The sequence below is a fragment of the Eublepharis macularius genome, chromosome 2 (assembly GCF_028583425.1).
Source record: "Eublepharis macularius isolate TG4126 chromosome 2, MPM_Emac_v1.0, whole genome shotgun sequence".
Lineage (NCBI taxonomy): Eukaryota > Metazoa > Chordata > Lepidosauria > Squamata > Eublepharidae > Eublepharis > Eublepharis macularius.
The window spans coordinates 196,156,436-196,172,381 of NC_072791.1; the positions used below are offsets into that span (position 1 = coordinate 196,156,436).

At 44.9% G+C, this 15,946-nt stretch overlaps 1 protein-coding gene across 1 annotated transcript in view; it reads left to right on the forward strand.

The window, feature by feature from the left end:
- The window catches only part of XIRP2 (xin actin binding repeat containing 2), a 101,856-nt gene that overhangs the window by 47,363 nt on the left and 38,547 nt on the right, over positions 1–15,946 (forward strand). The window contains exon 3 of the mRNA XM_054970114.1: positions 680–805. Coding sequence (XP_054826089.1) covers positions 680–805 — 126 coding nt within the window. The remainder of the gene's footprint in view (positions 1–679; positions 806–15,946) is intronic.

The following is a 15,946-nucleotide window of genomic DNA, read 5'->3' on the forward strand; positions in this document are numbered from 1 at the left end:
GAGTTCAGGAAATAATCCAATCCATGCACTGGAATTTGCTTTCAATGATTTTACTGCAACAGGATTTTTGCAGAAGACAATAACCAACTGCAGGCCATTAATGCACCAGAGAGGCCTTCAGAGCACAAGCACTAACACATACTGGTGCACAGCAGAGAGGGAAAACAACAAGAGATAGCGTGAACTGCAAGAGAAAACATTAAATAAATCCTAAACACTAGGGAATGCTCCACAGCTCCCCCTGGAGTACAAGTGGACTAAACTATTTTTTCAGCAGTATTTACAATAACTAGACTCTTTACAGGCTGTCGCTTCTTCAACAGAAATAGTTATATCCACTTTACCCATGTAGAACACATTTCAGAACTTTTCCTACAAATATTCTCCTTTCATGCACTTTTTAATATTTAAAATGTTTTTGCATTCTCCTTAAAAAAATAACACCATTTTAAAAATCCAATAAAGTGAAATAGCATAATTGGTAAAAATTGGCACTATCAAGTTGTAGTTAGGAAAAATACCAAGTAAGTGTTCATTTCCAAAGGGTACAGGTTGCGGAAATAAAAATAAATGCATTTATGGTTGAGATGAAAAATTAAGAGGCACACAAACACCCAAAGAGCTCTGATTTTTTTTTTATTACATTTAGTAAACAACTTCATTTTGTTTATCCCACCAGGCTCTGGAGGAATCGGAGGCTTGCAGGATACCTGGAGGCTTAGCAAGCGTGAAGAACCAATTTGAAAAAGGAGAAACCATCTCATCACAGAATTCTCAGTTCCAACACCAGCATAAATCTGTACAGGTAAACTAAGCAGCATTCATCATCATCATAATTAGTGGCCTTCCGGGTAACATTAATATGAAATCGACTTCACCCTTGGCTGTCCAATTTAACTCAGTAGAGATTTTTATGTTGCTTTTCAAAAACACAGAAGCCTTTCTTGTTACAGAGTCTTCAGACACATTGTAATGATTTGCTTAGTTTTTTCCCCTTAAACCTTTTAAAACTTTTGCCTTTGGACCTTTAGTCCAGCTCCTCAATTTACCTTAAACTCATACCTTTTAAAACTTTTGCCTTTGGACATTCAGTCCAGCTCCTCCTTAATTTACCTTAAACTCATACCTCAGGAAGGTTCTGGTCACACTCACAGCCAACACTTAAAAAAAAAAATCCCACTTACACAGAGCTTCAGGTGTTCTCTACTTTACCCAGACTTTTACCTTGAGAACAGCTTCCCTTTAATGTTTGTGTGACCTATATATTGCTGCTTCCCTGAATCCCTCAAAAGTTTTTTGCTGCCACCAAGGGCTTGTGCCTTAGTTTAAATGGTAATATTGGAAGGTTTGTTATAGATGTTAGTTTGACAGAACGGTCAGAACATGAGGGTGATCGTGAGGTAAAAAAAGGGATCTTCTTAAACAAAATAAGAGTTTATTTATAAATACATAAGTGTGATGATTGCAGAGTTTTGATAAGCATCTTGGTTTCAGAATAGTTCTTAAGTCTGATGGTTTCAAAAACAGTATTATCTTCACAGACCCAGTAATAAAGAGCAAAGCTACAAGAGACGAATCACACAAGGAGGAGCACTTGAAGGGAGTTGCAATGTTAGCCCGGAAGCTGAGTTTAAAAAAAGATCAGAAGGCTTTGTCAATTTCCCCTCTCTACAGAGCCAGGGAGATCACTGCACAGAGGGTTGTTAATTTCCTCTTTGCCTCCAGAAGGCTCTGTCAGTTTCACCTCCCCTTCCTAGAGGTGAAGAGGAAATAAACAAACCTTCTGAGCACTGATCTCCCTGGCTCTGTAGAGAGGGGAAATTTACCAAGTCTTCCGATTGCTTTTAAAACTCAGCTTCCTGGCTAACATTGCTACTTCCTTCACGTGTTCCTCCTTGTGTAATTCATCTTTTGCAGCTTGGCTCAAAGACTTAATTTTCACATAGTTCTTTGCTGATAGAACAAAGACTCATCTACATAGATTTAGGTTCACTCAGGCCCAAACACACAACTTGCCTGACATAGATGGAATAATTTCTCTCTCAGATATATGCAAACTGACCCAGGCACACACACAGTTTGCCTTACTTAGAATTAGGCTCTCAGGCTTCCAGAATTCTAGCCAGAATGTTTCTCTGAGATACTCAAAGATTGACTTAACCAGAATCTACTGTCTGGTTAATGCTTTCTCAGACCCCGCACAGTTTGCCTGTTTTGCCCAGAACGAACACTTTCTCTCAGCAGAGACTAAAAACTAGAGTTCACTCCATCCCCCAGAGTCCAGCTACATTCCAATCAGATCACACTCCATTCACCCATCCAGTTCCCCTCCTTTCCAGATGCCTACATTTAAAAACACAGCAACAGTTTAAAAACCCCACATTAGCAAGCAGAAATAAAATCCAAACTATTTAGATGAAAAACATTGCACATATGAATACAGTCTGAGAAAGATAGTTTATCTCTGAGAGAAGATGTGATAGCTTCTGAGAGCTATCACTAGTCCTCAAGATAAAAGATTCCCTCTGGGTTCCCACTAATATGTTTAAAGAACCTTTAAAACAAAATTAAGAAGGAAATGAAGAGAAGTAAGGCAGTGAACAAGCAATGAAAAAAGTATAAGCCCCGTTGAACTGGATCAGCTTCAATATGCCCACTCAGTACGGAAACCCCAGACAAAGACCTCCCCTGCCCCCGTCAACACACACATGTGGGCAGAGCCGTATCTTGGGTTGCCAGCACCTAGGGCATCCCACGTCCAGCGGTGCCCCTGCAACAGGAGTGCGAGATGACGTCAGTTCTGTGACATCATCACGCAGGGCACCCCCCGGGTTCATGCTGCCTGAGCTACTGCTGGAGGGCTGGTAGCATGCGGCAGGCCGGCCGCCCCTTCAGCGTGGCAGGGACATGGCACAGGCAGCCTCCCAGCCCTCCCATGCCGCCACCCGCTCTGCTGCTGGAGGGCTGGGAGCCCACAGCAAGCCAGCCACCCCATTAGTATGTCAGGCACACAGCATGGGTGGCATTCCAGCCCTCCCGTGTCACCACCCATGTTGCTGCTGGAGGGCTGGGAGCGCATGGCAATCTGGCCACCCTGTCAGCGTGGCAGGCGCACGGCGTGGCACGGGCAGCCTCCCAGCCCTCCCGCACTGCCACCGGAGGGCTGGGAGCATGCGCTCCCAGCCAGCAGCTACTCTGACACGCTCTGTTTGGCAATGCCTGGGGTAGGCAACCCCCATGCCCCCCCATAGATCCGGCTCTGCATGTTGGGGAAGGGAGGGAAGGAAACTTAAGGGAACAGGGCAGGAAAATGAAATCTAGATCCTCTCATTTTATTTCTTTGAAAAACAGTGCTCTTTTGCTGCAGGAGGCAGCATGTTCTGATTTTGTATCAAAGGGTTAATGTGAGCATTTATGGATTCATAGACAGGCTATGAGCTGTTGCTAAAGTTCTGAGATTTCAGTAATGATCCAGACCAACAGGCAGTGGAATGGCTGTTCCCTTGCTCTCAAGTGAGAACAAAATGTGTCAGGTAGGTAGTCTTCTCGGGCCCCCAAGGCAATCTAAACCCTGGGAAATTTTTGTTCATCTACGGTCTTCCTGTGCAGTCCCACATGGGACTGCGCACGCGCAGGCCTGCCGATACCGGAGATTTTAATAGCTAAACACCACCAGGGGGCGCTCCCGCCTCTCAGCGCGCATGCGCGGCCGCTTTCCCGCCGAAACGGACCTTAAGAGGCGGAGCGCCCCTCACATACCCTCAGTTTCTCTTTCGCCGCCGATCGTTGAGGTTTACAGCTTTCTTCGTTCGCGATGTCTGAGAAGGCCTTGTTTAAGCGTTGCGAGACCTGCAATCGTAAGATGACAAGGTCGGATGGCCATTCCATTTGTTTATATTGCCTTGGGGAAACTCACAACACTCAGGCGTGCAAGCACTGCCGCGCGTTTACCTCTAAGGCCAGGGCGGAACGGACGGATCGTTTGCATGCCTTTCTCTGGCAGCGTGCGATGTCGGTCGAGGACCCTCCACCGAAGTCTTCGTCTGCTCCGTCTGCGTCCTCTCGTCCTCCTGTACCTTCGGGTTCCAAGACTCCTCGTTCTCAGCCGTCTCCGAGTCGCTCGGAGTCGAGGTCCGAGAGGATCCCTTCGGGTCGGAGTTTGTCGGAACCGACCGCTTCGGTTCCGAGACATCTAGCAAGTCGACCTCCTTCGATCTCGTCGGCTGTCTCGGCTTCACCTGCTCGTGGCGCCCATAGAAGTTCGACTCCATCGGTTCCGAGGTCGACTCCGCCAACTCAGACCACCTCTACGGTTCCGATGACTTCGGATCCTTCTGTGAGATCGAAGGCCGTTCCTGAAAAGAAAAAGAAGAAGCATAAGCATTCCAGTAAGCATGATAAGGCAGTGTTGGAAGGCTTACTCACCTCTTCCCCGTCGGTTCCGGTCGACTCCGCTCCCGTCCAAGTGGAGCAGCAGGCAGAGGCGAGTGATCGTCCGCAGTCCAAGACTCCTCCGGACCGGGTGGCTCAGGAGGACGATGTCATTCTCCTCGAGAAGCCTCTTACCCCTTCCGGTCGGGCTCGATCGGCCTCGTACGAATCGGACTCTATTCAGTCGGCTCGGAGTCGACGGAGTCGGTCTGCCCGTCGCTCTAGCTGTCGGACCCCACGGTCCTATCGGAGCCGATCCAGGGAGAGTCGACGTCGAGATGATCCTGTCCCTCGTTACTTTAGTAGGGAGAGTTCATACTACTCGGACCGGCATTATAGAGGTGCTTCGTTGTCTCCCTCATTTCGAGTCGGTTCCGATGTTGGCTATGACCCGTCCCGCCTCCCGTCGGATCGGGTCTCTCCACGACCCCGGGCCCGTTACAGTGTTTCTCCTCTGTCGGAGTCACCTGAAAAGGAGATTGGGCCATCTGATGAGGCCTCGCCCACTGATGATTTTCGGGCCTACAACGAGTTGCTCCAAAGAATGGCGAAAGCCCTGGACCTTGAAGTGACTTCCACTGAATCTAAATTTACTGATAAGATATTGCAACATATCTATTCGGGTTCTACTCCCTCGATTGCCTTTCCCCTTATTGAGGGGTTTGCTGATCTATGGAAGAAGCTGCAGTCTCGACCTGCGTCTGCTACCGCCACTAATCGAAAAGTGGAGAGCTTGTACAGAACCAAGGACGATGCTCATCCGTTCCTGGCCGTTCACCCTCCTCCATCCTCACTTGTCACCGAGGAGATGCAAGCTCGGCCTCGCCAGGGCTCGCTATCGGCTCCAACTGACAAGGATAGTAGAAAGATCGATGCCTTGGGTAGGAAGTTGTATACTTCGGCTACGTTTGGCATCAAAGTGGCGAATTATGCCGCAATGATGGCGGCTTATCAGCTGTTTTTATGGAAGAAGGTGGCGTCTTTTCTTCCTAAGCTTCCCGAAGATCAGCGCACTCTGCTTCGGGTCATTCAGGAGGAGGCTGTTCGTCTATCCAGACACCAAATTAATGTTGGGAGAAGTATGGCTGACACTGCGTCTCGATCACTTCTCTCCTCGGTGGTACTGCGCAGGTACGCATGGCTTCGCACGACCGCCCTGCCAGTTGAGACAAGGAACAGGGTTGAGGACCTGCCGTTCGAGGGCACCACTCTGTTTTCAGAGAAAACTGACGAGTTCCTCTCTAAGAAGAGGACTGACCGTTTGACAGCCCGCTCGTATGGGGTTCTACACCAGCCGTCGCAGCAGCCTTCTCGCCCATACTATCGCTCCTTCCAGCGTGGCAGACAACACCGCTATCAGCCCTATCAAGGGTATGCTTACCAGCAGCGCAGGAGCTACCAGAGCCCGCAATCTGCCTTTCCCAGACGAAGGCAGGGCCAACGTCCCAAGCCTGGTTCCCAACAGCATCAGGCCAAGGACCAGGACCAATTGCATAAGCAATTCTGACAATCACAGGGACCTGACCCCACATTTGGGGACAGGCTTAATGCTTTTTTGGATGCCTGGTGTTCAATTTGTTCCGATGTTTGGGTTTTGTCTATTATCCAGTTTGGTTATAAAGTTGAATTTCTTGGTTTACCTTACCTACGTCTCCCTGTGTTTTCTTCTGACCCCCCTCGTTCAGAGATCCTGGGGGAGCTCTCAGCCCTATTGCAGAAAGGGGCTATAGAGGAGATTCCGGTTGCTTCAGCTGGTTTGGGGTTCTATTCCAACCTGTTTTTAGTGGAGAAGAAGGATGGTGGGCTTCGGCCTATCCTGGATCTTAGGGGTTTGAATAAATTTATACGAGTTCGTAAATTCAAAATGGTTACTTTACAGATGGTTTTGACCTTGTTGCCCCAACAGTCGTGGTTTGCAGTCCTGGATCTGAAGGATGCGTATTTTCATATTTCAATTTTCCCTGAACACAGGAAGTTTTTACGTTTTGTCTATGGGCAACGTGTCTTTCAATACAATGTTTTACCCTTTGGGTTGGCCACTGCACCTAGGGTGTTCACCAAGTGTGTGGCAGTAGTGGTGGCTCATTTACGCCTCCAGGGCTGCCAGATCTTTCCTTATCTGGATGACTGGCTCTTGGTTGGTGATTCTGCTGACTCTGTGTCCAATCAGGTGTATCTCACCTTAAATTTATGTTTACGCCTGGGTCTTTTTGTTAATCAGAAGAAGTCCAAGTTGACCCCGGTGCGCTCCATCCAATTTATTGGAGTGGTTTTGGATGGTGTTCGGGATGCAGGCTTCTTGCCTTCAGAGCGTGCTGCAAAAATTAAGAGGCTTATTTCGACCCTTCAGAGGTGTCGTTTCCAATCTGTTCGCTTTATCCAGACCCTTTTGGGTTGCATGGCTTCTACTACGGCTGTGGTTCCGCTGGCCAGGTTATTTATGCGACCCTTCCAATTGTGGTTCAATTCAGTATTCTCACCGGCCCGTGATTCTCAAAATAGGAGACTTTCCGTCCCTAGGGGGGTGCTGTCCTCCCTGGAGTGGTGGCTGGATGATGCTAATTTATTTAAAGGGATGGAGTTTGGTTTTCACCAAACTCATCTGTCAGTTACTTCCGATGCTTCCCTTTTCGGTTGGGGGGCTCACTGTGCTGGCCTTTATGCCCATGGGTTATGGTCTGAATCTGAACGTGAGGAACATATTAATGTTCTTGAGTTACGGGCAATTTTATATGCATTGATCTCCTTTACAGATGTCGTGCGGAACAAGTCCGTTCAGGTCCTGACCGACAACACGACGGCGATGTTTTACATCAACAAGCAAGGTGGCACGGCGTCTGTGGCTCTCTGCACAGAGGCGATGAGACTCTGGAAGTGGGCCATAGATCATGCTGTCTGGCTGCATGCAGTTCACATCCCGGGGGTGCAGAATTCCATGGCGGACCACCTGAGCAGGCTCCACAGGGAAAACTACGAGTGGTCCCTCCAGGACAAGTATCTCGCCCCTATCTTCTCGGAATGGGGGACTCCGGAGTTGGACCTGTTTGCGACTGTGGAAAATCGCAAGGTCCTAGCTTATTGTTCCAGAGGAGGAGTAGGCCCAGAATCAAGTGGGGACGCGTTTCAGTTAAGTTGGTCAGGTCCCCTGTGCTATGCCTTCCCTCCGTTCCCGCTTCTGGCACGGGTCCTCAGCAAGATCCAGAGGGACAGAGCGTCCGTCATCCTGGTGACCCCGTATTGGCCGAGGCAACCATGGTTTCACTCCCTTCTGAGTCTACAGACTCAATCGATCCGTCTCCCGGTGGTTCCCGATCTCCTGACCTGCGGGGGGGTTCTTCACCACGACATCAGGAGACTCAAACTCACAGTGTGGTTGATCAGGCCGGGGCTGCCTTCTCCGAGGCTGTGACTAATGTTCTCTTAAATGCTAGACGTTTGTCTACCAGGCAGTCTTATGCCCTTAAGTGGGACAAATTTTCTGTGTGGTGTAGTCGCAGGGGTTTGGATCCTTTTGAGTCCACCCTTTCTGAGATTTTGGACTTTTTGTGGGAGGTAAAACAGGAGGGTTTGGCCAACTCCTCAGTCAAGGTTTATCTGGCAGCCATCTCTGCTTTTCACCCTCCAGTGGATAGAAAGTCTGTTTTTTCCCACTATTCTGCCAAATTATTTTTGAGGGGATTGAATAATTTGTTTCCCCCTGTGCGGGCTTTGGTCCCTCAGTGGTCGTTGCCCCTGGTTCTGACTCGTTTGATGTCTAAGCCGTTTGAACCCTTGGCTTCCTGTCCACTTCGTTTTTTGTCCATGAAAGTGGCCTTTTTGGTTGCGGCTACTTCAGCCAGGAGGGTTGGGGAGCTAGCAGCGTTATCTTGCGAGCCCCCTTATTTGAAATTTCACCCTGAGAAGGTCGTTCTTCGTACAAAGGTTGAGTTTTTACCTAAAGTAGTATCCCGTTTTCATTTATCTCAGGAATTGGTTCTGCCGGTTTTCTTTCCGACTCCGGCTTCTGAGGCAGAGGCGGCCCTTCATTCTTTGGATGTTCGCAGGGCCATTTTATTTTATTTAGATAGGGTAAAACCATTTAGGATTGACTCTAATTTGTTTATTTGTTTTGCTGGACCGAAGAAGGGTAACCGGGCTTCGGCTCAGACTATCTCTAGATGGGTGGTCCAGGCTATACTGACCTGTTATTCTGCTGCTAACTTACCTTGTCCTTTGCAAGTGCATGCCCACTCCACCAGGTCCCAGGCGTCGTCAGCGGCTCTCTTCAGAGGTGTTCCACTCCAGGACATCTGCAGGGCGGCGACGTGGGCCTCGGCGGATACCTTTGTGAAGCATTATGCGCTGGACATCCTAGATAGAAAGGAGACAGCGGTGGGCACAGCAGTTCTGCACTCCATCTTTGAGTGATGCTTTGGCGTCACCTCCACCCAGGTATTTAGCTTTGGAATCTTCCCATGTGGGACTGCACAGGAAGACCGTAGATGAAAAACAGGTTTTACTTACCATAACTGTTGTTCATCTAGGTCTTCCGTGCAGGCACACATGCCCTCCCTCCTTCCCCGCTAACTCTCTTGGTACTTACCTTGCAGGGGGCGGCGAAAGAGGAACTGAGGGTATGTGAGGGGCGCTCCGCCTCTTAAGGTCCGTTTCGGCGGGAAAGCGGCCGCGCATGCGCGCTGAGAGGCGGGAGCGCCCCCTGGTGGTGTTTAGCTATTAAAATCTCCGGTATCGGCAGGCCTGCGCGTGCGCAGTCCCATGTGTGCCTGCACGGAAGACCTAGATGAACAACAGTTATGGTAAGTAAAACCTGTTTTTACCCTCCTTGTCCCCCCGCCCTCGCACTCACTTCATTGGCTGTTGGTGACAAAATGTACAGTGTTATGATGTCACCACATAGAGGTGAGGGAAAACTGCAAACACACATACATCTTTAGTGTTTAGTGTTAGTGTTATCCAGTCTCTGGTTCTAGTTAGGCTTTCCATTCCAAAAGCAGCCCTTTGGAATTCCAAAAGCAATCGTCTTTAAATAAAAAGTAACATGAAATACTTCTTGGATAGGCACTTTTTCTAGATATGCATGAATACTGAAAATTTCTGTTTTACATGCGCTGTTGTAGCCTAAGGTCAAAAAACGGAATAAGACAAAATCATCCACAGCTCTCATTGTAGAATGGCAATTCAAACTTACATCTGATCTGTAGCCTAAAATATATGAAAATGTAAGCCACATCTTTGGAGTTATAATTCATTATAAACTATCTGCTGGTGTTTTGCATATATTTTACTTGAAGCGATGCTGAGTTGTCCTCATTGGGAAAGGGTTTGCTGTTTCCTTTGTGTTAAATTTCATCAGCTTCTTTAAACAGATCAAAAATGGCACAGAAGCACCCAGATGCTACAAAAGCTGTATAAATGTAGCTCTTCCAAACATTGGTTTAGATAAGAGGTTTATGTGTTTTATTACTTCATTATCATAGATCATGAGGGGAAAAAACTGTTGCAGCCAAGTTAATGATTTTTTGGAATATGTGAGGGATGGTAGAACGAAACTCATTGCTCTATCTATGTGCTCTTCATTTTGAAAAATAGTAATGGCTTGATAAACAGCTACATTTACTCTAATGCTTAGTGCTCATCTATGAAACAACCAAAGAATATTAGTCTTTAAACATTGCAGCCCAAAAATAAAGCTCTGTGGACTCAGGGATAGTTAAATCAAGGTCATCCACCCACAAGGTCACTGCCAATTATGATACTTCGCCATTAAAGCGCACAGTGAGACAGTTAACCGCCTTTGGGTGACAACGTGAGCAGGTTTTATTTACATAAAAACAGAAATCTGTATCCAAAGGCTGAGGTTTTTTTCTCTGATGTGTGAAGAATGCATAACGAATTAGAAGTCATACTGGAAGATGCTTTCCTTAAGTCTAATGCTGGAGGAATATGTCTCTGAAATCATGGGTTTGCAAATGCAGAATAATCATAAAAGTCTTCGCCTTTACCTGCAAAGAGGGGAGGGTGTTGTGTCCCTGCAGAAGTGTAATATCATATTTCAGGGAGTGCAAGCAGGTTTCAAAGGGGTGCAAAGCCAAGAGAAGATCCTTGCATACATTCTTGATTAATTTTTTTAAAAATATCATGTATTCTTCCTAGAAGGTCTGCCTATGTTTTTAAAATATTTTGGGCTGAAGTCCTATCCCAGGCCATGGTTAGTGGTAGACCTTTTGATACCAAGCAAGTTGGTATAAATTACCGGCATCTAATTTGGATTAAACACTGGAAACATTTGGGAGAATAATGCCAAGTTTGAGGAGTGAGTGCTTTCAGGTGATATATATTTAAGTATTTTGCATGTACTTTTGCCAGATCTTTTATATTACCAAATCTTTTATATCTACAGACAGAAACTCCTGTCAGCTAGGAAAATACAATGAACCCTTCTGGCCGTACTTAATAACATGATGTGACATTTGGAATAAAAGTTTAACATGATTCAGCAGAAAGACCGGGCATGAGTTACAGTGTTCACCCTAAACAAGCGTCAATAGGGCTTCTTGTCTTTAAGAGTGTTTAAAACACAATTTTAATGATACTGGCTTTATCTTCAGGTATTTTGTGCTATGTTAACAGTCCCCTAATCTTATAGGCCGAGAGCTACCTTCAACATAATTAACAATTGCTTGTTGTGGTACTTTTTGAACAGTAATTTCACACTCAGATACATATCTGGGGAAACTGATATACAGAGTGGCTTCCCAACTACAAACCTACACCCTATTCCTAATGGCAGAATTATATTTTTCTTGACATGGCACAGGCTTATAGTTCATGGGGTTTTTGTAAAGAAAATTGTAAATAAACTGTGGGATTTAGGTCAAGAAGACCCCGGTCACAATGCTTACAGGGCTCATTTGGGCCACAACACTCAGCCTTGTGTTGTTGTGAGGATAAAAAGGAAGTAAAAATGTACACTGTCCTGAATGCCTTGGAGGAAAAGGTTAGCTGAAAATGTGTTGAGCTATCATGAAAGAATAGGGTCACCAGCTGTGCCTGACAAGAGGGGGGGGGGGGTTGGGGACAGAGACATGAGGGAGGCACAACGTTGGTCATGCCACTATGTCACTTCCAGGGAAAACCCAGAAGTGATGTAAGATAGCTCTAAGAATAACTGGAAACTTGCAGATAATGTGACAGGGCAGGGCCAAAGACAGTTCTTCACATGCATGACAATCCTGATCTGAATTGGATACCATGGGCCATGGAATTTGAAAATGTCATATCTGCTACACAAGACACAGGGTAGAAACCCAAGACTGACCCCCAACCTGTGTACTCCATAATGTGTCAATCAGCTGAAGAAGGCACATGTTTCAGGACTCTATTATGGTGGGGAGAGGTTCCCTTTGGAAATCACAATTTAAAAAATTTTTTGACAGATGATTGCATTTAGAAACACCTGATTGTATATTTAAGTGTTTAAGACACACATTTAAATATGCATTCATATTTTACACTTATAAAATATATGCACCTGACAAATATGAAAAGAGCATGATTACGTGATGAGGACGAGTCTTCTGAAATTTTAGAAAGGTTGTTAAGAATGCAAAATGATTGGCAGTGATAAGGCTACAGGCTACAGTAAAGGGAAGAGTCAAAAAAAGGACACGAGTGAAGGATTACGATAAGCACAAAAATAATGCTAGAAAACACAGCAAGAGATCAGAATAAGTAAAAGGATGGAATGCAACCTTTCCATCTGCAACAAGTTCAAACATAGACAGACTCAGGTGCATAACCCTTGTCTGCAAAAATGTTGCCACATGTGGAATTACTTTACGTACTTACTTTGAAAAGGACACTTTTGAGGGGCTCTAGCGCAATGGTAGAGCATCTCCTTGGCAAGCAGTAGGTCCCAGGTTCAATCCTTGGCATCTCCAGTTAATAGATCTGGTAGCAACTGATATGAAAAACCTCTGACTGCGATGGACTAATGTTCTTGTTACCCAGATAGCCCGCATAGGTACACCCCCTGACACTGAAGCATCCCCCTTGAATGTCACATATGCCTACATATGCACCTGGATAAATTTTATTAAAAGGAACATTGCCTTGTGTATAGGGGAATCCTGGATCCAGGTATCCTTCCGCGTGGGAGGGGGAAAAGTCCCCAAATAAACAAGCAGAAAGTTGAGTAAAAGTGAGATCTTTATAATGAAAAATAAAGAAGAATAGCTAGAGAGGCACACTAAGGATTGAGCAAGCATTCAAATGCACACTCATGCACACAAATACAGTAAAAACTTAACACAATAAAAACTACAATGACCTTAATTCTACACAGTACTATGATTGGGAAGTAAAAAGGGGGAAATATAATGAAAACGTAAGCCTGTCCTGAAGAGGGAGGGAGACCCAGCAGATCTGAAGAAGGCAAAGGAAGGGGAGGGGAGGAGAGGACCCCTCCGGGGTCGAAGAAACCTCAGGGAACCCAAACTTCCGAGACTGCTCTGTTCTGCCCAACCCCACCTCTGGCTCCCTCACTTGCCCTCCCCGAGGCTGACTCATTCTCCATATGGAGACATCCAGTGAAGGGACATCCCGTAAATCATCCCTTGACCATTATGAAAAGAGCAACGCTTGCCTCCTGGGTAATCCCAGAGGTGATTGGGAGCTGAGTGAAAAAGACAGGGAGGTAGATACTGAGACTAGCTTAAAGTCTCTGAGGGTCTCGTGTAGAGTCACGGGGACAGTAATGGAAAGGTCCAGATTAAAACTGCTGCAAAGTAATGGAGTTTCCAGGGCTACTTTCATAGACAGAAACTCCTGGGAGCACTAGGATTCAAGGGCTCCTGGACCAGTGTCAAGGAACGACCTTGGGTCAAGGTCAAAAAGTTTCCATTTTATCGGCAGATTTGGGGTTTAACAGCTCGGCAGGAAAGTTTCATTATCAGAGTCACTAAAATGAAGTGTCTGTTATGACGGTGGGAGCCAGAAGCTTCAGGGGTGTGTTGGCTATGCCCAGGGAAGCTGATGGGTTTAGGATAAGGGTGATTGCCCGATGGATCCTTCTGAACATTAAGGCTATTATTGAGACATTGCTATTATTATTATTATTATTATTATTATTATTATTATTATTATTATTATTATTATTATTATTAAGGCTATTATTGAGACATCGCTATTATTGAGACATCGCTATAATTGTGAATGGGGGCCAGTCGATGTGATTACCTTTCAGGAGACCAGACCTCTCGGTACAATGCTTCCCTTTTGTGATGTAGAGAATGCCTTAGTGCACTGACCATCCCCTGGAATGCCACCATTAATTTGCTGCATGTTTTATTCTAAACCTTGAGATAGCCCAAATTAAGAAATAAAAGCGCTGCAATCCCTGGAGTAATACCACCACCACCACCACACACACATTGGGAGTCTCAGTAGTCTGGTATCAGTCTAATTCAGTATACAGCAGTTTCATCTGGTCATGTGAGTTTAAGATGCATTAAGGGCATCTAAACAAGGACTACAGTGCTCTCCTAAATACACTTTCCTGAGAGTAACTCTTATTGAGTAGACTTTCATAGAGTTCTGAGTAGACCTGCATACAATTGCTCTCTTAATCAATTATTCACTAGTATTACTGTACCTGTAAAACCATGCGTAACCTATGCACATTTATCCACAATTTAGTCCCATTTAACCAAGTGTGACTGACTTCCCAGTAAACAGGTAAAGGATCATTATGCTGTTTTTATCCAGACAAGCCCTCTTCCTGTTTTATTAACACTAAAGAAAGCTAAGATATTGTTTTCTGTCACCTATCTTTGGAGACATCAGCCAGAAAGAGAGAGAGAGAGTCTTCTAATGTTATGCTTCTTAGCCCTATAGCTAAAATATTACTGTTAATAATAGGATTTATTTCTATAAAGCCAACAACTCAGAGATGAGAGAACAGATGCCCAAAGGTCCTTTCTTTTTTTGGCTTTTTGAAAACCTGTAATAGGTAAGCTGATTTCTGCTTCATGATGCATTTGAAAATCCAATTAAAAATACCATAATTCCTAGGATATTTCTAATTGAAGGAAATTCTCTTTTTAGTCTTAGATTAGAATTTGAAAGTATGCTGAAGTTTTCAACTGGGTGGCAATCATTCAATAGATTTTGCAGCTACATGAGAATGTTAGCAATTTCGTATGAACTACCTCCATTTTGATCTCAACATTGTAAATAATTGTCTCCATTTATTCATTTTTCATGTATTCTGAAAGGACACAGAAACACAGACCACCTTTAAGTTCTATATCCTTTGACATACTAGGCTCTGCCCTTAAACCTGACCAAATGCATGCATTTTTTTCATGGCTGTTTTGGCTTCCCAATCCACCTCTGTCCCATTGCATTTTATATTTACATTTTTAATTTATAATTAGTGGATTGATTTATGTGTGCTATACTTGGGTTTATCATCATCAAAAGGTAGAAATCGACCTACAAAGCCTTCTGGAGCGCAGCCATTTATTCATTCTTTGACTCGTCTTATGCTGAATTTATATCTGATGAAGCTTTCTCTTTGGTTAGATGCAGAATCATAAATAATACACATTGCTAGTGGAAAAATAGGTGCTTGTCATATGACTTAACGCTCTTTGGCAGTAATGTACCACATTTTCCCTGGATGCAATCACAACTGGTCCTTATCCCTTGTATTCACTTAGTAAACCCAAGGCTAAAAATAAGTGCATACTGAAACACATGGTAGCTTTATCCCTTGAGATATATGTCACACGTGCAGAAAGAGTCGCCTCCAGCAAAAATCTAATCTAAACGAGTTATGCATTTCCTCTCACTCCTGAATTGAGGCTTTGCATCTATAGACTTTCAACATCTCTTAAGAGAATCCACCACAGAAAATTATTCCGTTTCTTTTTATCAGTGTGATGCTTCCCCCTTTTGAAAGCTCTCTAGCAAATGTAAATATTGAGACTATTGCGTTGCCCTTTTCTAAACCAGGCTTCAAATACCTAATGTGAACAATGAAATCCAGACTGGTACTTTATCATCACATGACTCTGGAATCTAGAGTCTACATTCAGTGCAATATGTATGTACCGTGATCTCAAGGACAGAAACAGAAGCTTGAGAAAAAGCCATTTTAAGCATTGACCACAAGGCAAGCATTGTCCACAATAGCGCACTAATGATGGTTTTCGCATCATGTTCCTTTAAAAAAAATCTGCTGCAAATTAAGATAATGCTTCAGGATCTCTTAGGAAAATTTACTTTTTTCAACTCTGAATTTTCTTTTGTTTCCATTTTATATGACTTGAAGCCATCAGTTTTTGCCACACACACACACACACACACACACCCCAGTCGACACAGAAGGCAGACACAAAGCTTGAGTATAAAATTGGGCCACTTTATTAATTTCAACACAAACTGTCAATACGGTAGGTGATCTAACTAGCAGTACAAGTCAAGCCCTGGAGTCACCCATGACCTCTGCCTT